The 8,454-nt window shown below is 45.2% G+C and overlaps 1 protein-coding gene across 1 annotated transcript; it reads right to left on the reverse strand.

The window, feature by feature from the left end:
• Nucleotides 1-3,699: 3,699 nt before the first annotated feature.
• Nucleotides 3,700-6,978, reverse strand: elfn2b (extracellular leucine-rich repeat and fibronectin type III domain containing 2b; the record flags this gene model as incomplete). The annotated part of the gene is made up of 2 exons (XM_079281441.1): nucleotides 3,700-6,249; nucleotides 6,637-6,978. 2 exons carry the CDS (start codon nucleotides 6,976-6,978, stop codon nucleotides 3,700-3,702), a joined length of 2,892 nt encoding a protein of 963 aa, XP_079137567.1.
• Nucleotides 6,979-8,454: the final 1,476 nt, after the last annotated feature.

An 8,454-nucleotide genomic window follows, 5' to 3' on the forward strand; every position in this document is an offset into this window, starting at 1 on the left:
TAGATATAAACAAATGTGTATTTTGTGTAAAGCAGTCTTTATTTCCATCTTACACGACATCTTATCTCGTGGTTATTTTGGCAGCAGGCTTCCAAGTCATTACTAATGCTGAGAAAGTCAATATCCCCTCAACAACAGCACTCATTTCAGTCGTGGTGAAAAACACCGTCTACAAATCATTCGAAAGATTGGCCCTTCTCCCACCAGCACTGACGATGTTCTCTGATTGGCCAGTAATGCTGTATCATCATTAGAGTTTCATTCAAACAAGCGTGTGAATGAAATTTGAGCAGAAGAGCACTTGAACATACATCCGTCCCCCTGAAAATCTCTTTCCCGAAAAACACAAATGGTGTGTGAAGTGTTGAAATGGAGAATGTACGAGTTCAAAAAGTCATCCATGAAAACAGTAATTATCAGGATTTTCTGTCACATTACATCTTGTCAGATAGATAAACATGAATGGCAGCTGAAATGATGCGCAATCCCAATATTACTGCTGTTACACTTATCCTCAGTGTCTATTTCTGTAAACGTGTTATGGCAGTTGATGATCTGGGGAGTTAAACACACCACGTTGCTTCTGCGGGATCAGGTAGTCTTACAGAACGCACCAGCAAAGAAAATCTGTTCCTCTGAGTCAATCACAGTGACAAGTTCCTTTGGAAAACGTCTCATACCAGTTAGCAAGAGATCAGCGGGAGACATTTCCAAGGCTGTACGTTCATCACATGGTGCTTTATCATATATACGGAAGGAGAGGTGGTGCGTCCCAGCTTTTACTCAATGGTGACAGTGAGGCTGCTGAATTAATGCGGTCCATTCACAGGAGAACGCTGACTCCAAGGGTAATTGACCCCGACTGTATGCAAACATCTTCATAAAACAAGGAAAAGGAGACGGAGATAACTGAAAACAAAGAGGGAGGAGGAAACACACAGATCAATATGGAGATACCAATCAGGTCAATTCATACTTTCTGCATGGGTCCGCTTTGGCATGCGTGATGTAAATACCGTCATCCACCCATGTCCGTTGGGGTCCGTGCAGACCCGATGTGAACATCTGCATGCAGTCAGAAAGTTGTGACCGCATGGACTGTATGAATAGCATGTGCGCAGACGGTGCATGCTCCGGTTTTATTCCACACTCCAGTCCAGTTGGTGGCTGAGCACTTCTAGCTGATTTGCCAAGAAGAAGATAACAAAATGAGATGCTTGTTTTTAAGAGAGTTTTTGCAAGGAGTTTTGCCATTACCCACATTTAAACAAACAGACCTTTCAAGAAATACAAAGCCAGCCGAATGCCATTGAACTCCTGGTAAACTTCTTTATGGTGCATTTAAACTCTACCAACTGGAATGAAGGAAGGATCAGGAAATGCGCATGTGTGGAGAGCCAGACCGGCACAGACTCTCAATTGTAGTTTGAATGGAACAGCCTCGTGCGACTAAACACGGAGAATATGTCCGAAGCGTTAAACACAACCCTCTCATATTTGCACACCGTATGCACAGTGCATGCTAACAAAAAAAAAATCAACTGCTCTGAGAAAGAGGAAAAGAAGTGTTGATGTGTGTTGCACAACCCCAAGCCCTCCCTGCAAGAAAGGCAATTTCTCACTTTTCTCATTTAATAAAACGCAACAGGACAATTTCATGTCTCATGCTGCACCCAGAACCCATTGGACCTGTGAGAGCAGGGAAGACAGTGGGAGGTGCGCCAACTCAACATCATACACAGAAAAGAAGTGAGGATCAAAAGAGAGATAAAAATGTTCCCAAATGAAACTTGTCACCGTGTCTCATTTTCTCTGGAATATAACCCTGAACAAAAAAATGTGGCGCAAGGAACACTGATTCAGTTTTCACATTTTTAGGGTCTCAGATTGTGTATGTTAGCTGATTACGCAAAAAAATGTAAAAGCTGCACAGCACTTTGGGTAAGCAGGAGGCCTTTTGCCAGAATGCCAGGCAATGACATTGTCGTTTAGGAAAATCACGAGTAGATCATTTCAATAGAAAAAGCCAGGTGGATGTATAATACTATACAACGATGGAGATTGGATCATGGCTGTGTTAGCAAGAGGCACTGCACTACTGTGGTATAGCATCACGGTCATGTGATGCATGTCTGGGCAAATACAACGAACATTGTTGATACTTGTACATTTGTCCATGCCATTAATAATCTAGTGTCGTTTAGACTCAAACAACCAGCCAATTGGCAAGATATGACAGCTATTAATTAAAGTCAAATTGGGCACATACAATATAATCTGACAAGGCATGCCAACACCCACTGACACTGACCACTGTGTACCACACAGCCACACACACACACACACACAACCATGAGGCGTAAAGTGCAAGCAAACATGCCTGTCACGAGTTGGCTAATTCGGTTATCAATAGACAACCATAGCATCAATTTCCAGAACAGAACAGACATGTTGGCAGTAATTAGAAGTGTCCTTTCCCTCTGTGCCTCGTTCCGTTTTAATGTTGGAGAAAGGTTTTGGAATGTACCGTGGTGCTCACGTTGAATGATATAAAGAGATGTCCCCATAACCTGCTTGTAATCTACTTACATTCACAGTGGCTGCAGAAAAATGACTTATATCCTTGCTTGTTTTTTCTTTTATAGCCCCTCTTGCTTTCAAATTCTCTTGGTTCTCTTGTCAGATATGGGTCGTGCCTTTTTGTAATGGGACTGTGTGAGCTTATTTCCCGATTGTACACGTAAGTAGCATCTAATTACCTTCATAAAGGAGCAATATTTTGCCCCCTGTACTCCATCAAATTACGTTCACAGTTCTGATATTTACTTGGGGTTCATGCTTGGACGACATTCTTTCTCATTGAACATGCAAGAGTGTTAGTTGAAAAGATGTGTTGAACACTTCAGGGTGCAATCGCAGCACTATTTTACTTTAATCGTTCTCTCATGAATTCCTTATGCTGCTGGACCTTCAAGCCCACTTGACTGTATACTCATTGTTAATTTGTTCAATTCTTTCCAGCTTTTCTTTTCTTGATGTTATTGACATGCAAATACCTCAGCTGCATGAATGAGATCATGGAAGAGAGATAGGTTCTGCATTTGACAACTCTGTTCTCCAAACGGCATGTTGTCACTTGTAACAGAGCATAGGTCTCACCGGTCAGTCTCCCTTCACTTAGTCTTAACATAGTCAAGTGCATATTGCAAATTGACAGAGCACCCAATACCAAATAGGAAACAAGATATTGGATCACACAAGCTTCAAATGAAGGATATCAGTATCGACTTGCTTTGATTACCCACAGATGAAAACATGGCACTGATGAAGACGGTTTATATGATCACAAAACATGATCACTCAAACAGTACTAAATTACACAGTTGGCATCTGCTCCCTGTGCTATACTGTAAACAAAAAACATAAACACTAAATGAGAATTATCCAGAAATGGTGCTACAATGACGTGTCAAATAAAACACCACAATGACGCCCATATCCCAGGCACAGTTTCGCAGTCCTTGCTTTAGCACAATATTCTATACACCTAGCATGCCAAAAAACAAAAAAACCCAAAGGCAAAATGTTGTCCTACATTTTTCTCCCCGTGATCTTCAAATCGTTTCTCTGGCCCACAGGCCCAACAGGAAAAAGTCCCCAAAACTCTTTTTCCCAAAAAGCCTATCTCTGGTGTCCCAGTCACAGCTTCTGCTGTGCTGACACCCCCTTCCAGTAATCAAGGATGTCATGCAGGTCCTCGCCTTTAGCGAACTGCACCTTTTTTCTAAGGGCATTTCCGGCCGTCACATAACAGGCCTCATCGCGCTGGCCTTTCCGGTAGGGACGAAAGCGCTCCCAGATCCGCAGTGAGCTCTCGGAGGAGTACTCAGGGCTGGAGGAGTAGCCAGAGTAACTGGAATGGTGGCGGGCAGGCGAAAGCTGGGAGTAAGATGCTGCATCCCTGCGGGAGCGCGTCAGGGGCTTCAGGAAGGAAACCTTCTGGGCTGGGGAGCCTTGGTGGGAGCCTTCATAATATAGAGCTGGGACGGAGTGGCGGTGCTCCGAGCAGTGGTAGACCTGCTGCACCTCCAGTTGCTGCTGCTGCTGTTGTTGTTGTTGTTGTTGTTGGTGTTGGTGTTGTTGTTGTTGTTGTTGTTGTTGTTGTAATTGCTGCTGTTGATGGTAGTGGTGTTGCTTCTGGCTGTCCTGATGTTGGGCACCAACACCACCACTGTCGCAACCACCACCACCCCCTCCACAGCAGCTCCCACTCCTCACTAAAGGCAGCCTCTCCAGGGGCTCCCCACAGCCCACAGGACTGGCCCGGTCTGGGTACTGCTGCTGTTGTTGATTACAGGCATCTGGGCTCCGAGGCTCAGGAACATCCAGGCTATACACCCTAGCTCCTCCGCGGTCCCTGTCCCGACCCATAGAGCCACAGGACGTGGTGCTGCACTGTTTCTTCACAGCATTTACAATAACCACAGCTGCATCTGCACTCATTTGCCGCTGAATGGGACGTACAGCAGTGGCTGGTGGGGGGGGCCTGTAGGGGGGAGAGATGACAAAGCCACCGCCACTGATCCCTGGACGCTCAGAGAGAGGAGCATTCAAGGCAGGGAGTGGAGGCAGAGGCGGCATTTTGTTGGGAGCAATGACTTGGCACGTCTCTGTCACCCCTTGGGAGAGTGGGATTAGGCCACAAGTAAGGGCGGACGTGCTGGTGGGAGGAGGGGAGGTGGGATTGGAGCAGGCTGTAGAGTTAGTACAGGCCCCTGAAGCAGCAACTGCTGCTGCATCCAGTTTGAGTGCATCAATGCAGTTGTTAATGATCTGGTTAACCTTGTCCACCTCCATGGCAATGGTGGAAATCTCCGATGCTGAGCCATGTCCGTCATCATCGGAGTCATCCCCAATATCAGTTCCATCATCGTCCCTCAAGTCCAACCCTCCATGCCCACCATCTCCCACCCTTTCCATGCCCGCCCCTCCAGTTCTGATATCCATATAGTTTCCTTTACTTGTAGCCATGGCCTCTGAAAAGGCAGTGGCCATCTTTTCCACTTGCGGGATAGATGAAAGTCTGGAGGAACTGGTGTTGGCTGAGTGGAGCATGCCCGAGCTCGAGGATGCGGACATGGGAAGTTTGCCTCCATGGTGGTGCTGATACTGGTGATGCTCTCTGGACTGCTCCTGAAGCTTGTGGACTGCCAATGGATCGTTTGCCACTGCTGCCGCCACTTCTGGTCCATAGCGCATTTCCAATATAGTTTTTTTGACGCAGATGGACTTCCTCTTCTCATCATGCATCCGTTTCTTACGTAGACAATAGTAGACAAAGCCTAAAATAATGAGCATGCCAAAAAGGCAACCGACAATGGTCATTATGTAGTGAGTAGTAGTGGAAGGTGTGGGGAGCATGTCATCTTGATCTTGAGCCTGGGTGGAAAACTGGAGGCAGGTGTGGTTGTAACGTTGAGAGTTCCGGATGGATGCTACACAGAAGGTGTAGTTGGTGTGTGGCTTGAGCTTGTTGAGGGTGATCATCTCCTTCTTGTGTTTCAAATTCATGACGTCAGACACAAATGTGTGGTTGTATTGTGTTAGAATATACATTTTGCTGAAGGGATTTGGAATCTGCACAAGGAGAGAGGCTGATGACAACGAGAAATGATGGAGCTTGATGCTGGGAAGGAAGCTGTGTTCAGTTGATGAGGAAGAGGTGGTGGGCTGGTTGTACGGCCCACCACCAAACATCTCTGGTCCCATCCCGGAAGGACCATCCAGATCTGGTGGGAGAGAGGTCATTCCTGGAATCATCACTCCATCTCGGCAGTGATGGTACAAAATGCTTTTCGCATTCCGACCAGCATGGCCAGCAGCGATTAGTAAGGGGTAGCCAAACATCTCCCGGGGCGTCTCACACTGGAGGCGATCGTAGGTGTGTGTTACATTGTTGAAGGAATCCAACCAGGTGAGGAAGCTGTAAAGATCACAGCCGCAATGGAATGGATTTGCTGCCAGTTCACACACCATCAGCCGGCTGAGAACTGTAAATGTGGATGGGTCAATGCGGCCAAGTTTGTTGGATGACAGGTCAATGCTGCTGAGACTGGGGCACTCCCAGAATGCATTGCTGGCAATAACCTCAATGAGGTTGTGCTGGAGGAAGAGGCATTGCATGCGGCCGAGCCCTCTCATCATACCCTCAGTTAAGTTTGTCAACTTGTTGTAGCCCAGCTGAAGAACCTGAGAAGAACACAGAAGAAGCATTTGGGCATTTCTTTCTTTTCATATTGCGGGCCTAGTTTCACTCATAATTTGTAATTTATACTCATAATAAAATTTGAATCTGACTTAATGAATGATTCAATCATGCTGCAGCATTTCCTAGAACAGAGTTCATTATCAATTCATTATGGTCTCCCTCTAATGTATGTTTAAGGCACTCAGCAAAGATTTAGAGACAATAAAGTGCCACTCAATATCAAATTAAATCCATTGAAACATACCTCAATGACATATTAAAGAATTAAACATCTAATTTTCCTAGAAAGTCCTTGTCTAAGGTCTAATGTTTTGTGAACTACATTATTGTGTTACGCTCAAAGCTGTTATCATCCATTCCCCTTTCACCTGTAGGTTGGCTTGTCCCGCAAAGGCTCCATCCTCAACATAGCTGATTTCATTCTTGGTGAGGTTGAGGTCAGTCAGGTTGGTGAAGCGATACATGGAGCTGAAGAGCACAGCTTTCAGCTTGTTCTCATTCAATCTCAAGTCATGGACAGTGTTGTTGATGTGCTGCGGGATAGTCTCGTACGGCGGCTGGTTCTGACTGCAGATAGCCAGCCAGACATAGCCTTTGTCCCCCTCAATGAGCCAGCAGTCCCCATTGATCATTTGGGGAAAGAAGGAGAAAAATAGGAGGGAAGGGAGCATAAGAAATAGTAGAGTGGAGGTGGTAGAAGCACCCTGCATGATGCAGTCAGAAAGAGGGAAAGCTATAACTATTAAGGAGAAAAACGTAGGCGCAGGCAGGAAAGGAGGTCGTGTTTGCAGGAGAAAGGGAAGCAGCAACAGTTGCTGGGAAGGGTTTCCAAAGAGGAGTAGGGTCTGGGTTGGGTGCTGAAAAAGGGGTGAAGGCTTCACAATTGCAGTCACAGCTTTATGGTCATCATGGTTATTAGCAGGGGACCCATGTTATGTCATATCTTGTTGGGCTGCAATGCGGAGCGACACGGCTCATCTTCATAGCCTCTCCTTTGGCATCAGCTGTGACTCACTCAAATGGATGGATCCTTGGAATAACGGAAAATCTGTGGAGAATACAAAAAAAAGATATTTTTCTGTAAAAGACAATTCATAAAAATATATATATTGCCTGTACTTTTCCTCTATTGCCTGCACTTTTTGCACGAATGCACTGAAGGATGCACAAATAAACAATTTTGAATCTTGAATCTAAATGAATGATAAATGACTTTGGACTCCACCAAAAGGGGACGATAACTTATTTTTAAAAGCAAAGTGCAGCATTAATCACCCAAAAGCTGACAGCACATTGTCTCCACAGACATTCCTTGTTATGACACTGCCAAAAACCTAAGCTCTCTATCCCATCTGCATGTCATTTGAATAGCAGTCAAACGTTTACATGAGGAGAGGATTAGCTGCCTGTTGCATCATGACAGACATTGTCCTCCTGCCGGCTCAGCAGCTGGGGGAAACATACTTACAATTACACACACATCACACAAACATGCCCACTGAAATGCACACATGGCATCAGACAGACGTATACTCACTCAAACACATGCATGTCCTAATTTGGGAGTACTCATGTATGCTACGATATACTTGTAGAGACACACGAGCTAAAGCTACCAAGATGGCTTCTGAACAGCACAAGAATGGTATGCTATTTATGATATGATACATTTTGTCCATCTATGTGTAGCACTCGCTCATCTTCCGTCTTTCAGCCCACATTCCCTCTGGTTTACATTCTCCCGATTTCCATCATCATTCCATGAAAACAACAAAGAAAACCTCTCCTTCTCAGAGGAACAGGCTAGATGTCTTACTCGTGCTCCAAATTCAGACTTCTTTCTAATTCTGAGAGAGAATTGAACTCATTCCAGTCTATTCCGGTGCACGCTCCCCCGAGGGGCCAGCAGAGAATCAGTTCCATCCTCTTTTTTAATCAAAAAATGGCACCCTATTGTAAAGAACAATCTAAGGCCCCTGCTAGGTTACCTGTGCCCTGTTATTAGGCAGAAACAGAGCAACGGAGATACAACACATTTGTTTGTCAATGGTTTGACAGATTGATAACACAGATGGATATAAGAAAAAAGATTCATCAAAATGTGTAAAATATGGTTACAAGACACCCACAAATCACTACAGGTGCATTAGGTTCAATCACTCACGCCAGCCTCAGCTGTGTTTAGT

Source organism: Melanostigma gelatinosum (genome assembly GCF_949748355.1).
Source record: "Melanostigma gelatinosum genome assembly, chromosome: 13".
NCBI lineage: Eukaryota > Metazoa > Chordata > Actinopteri > Perciformes > Zoarcidae > Melanostigma > Melanostigma gelatinosum.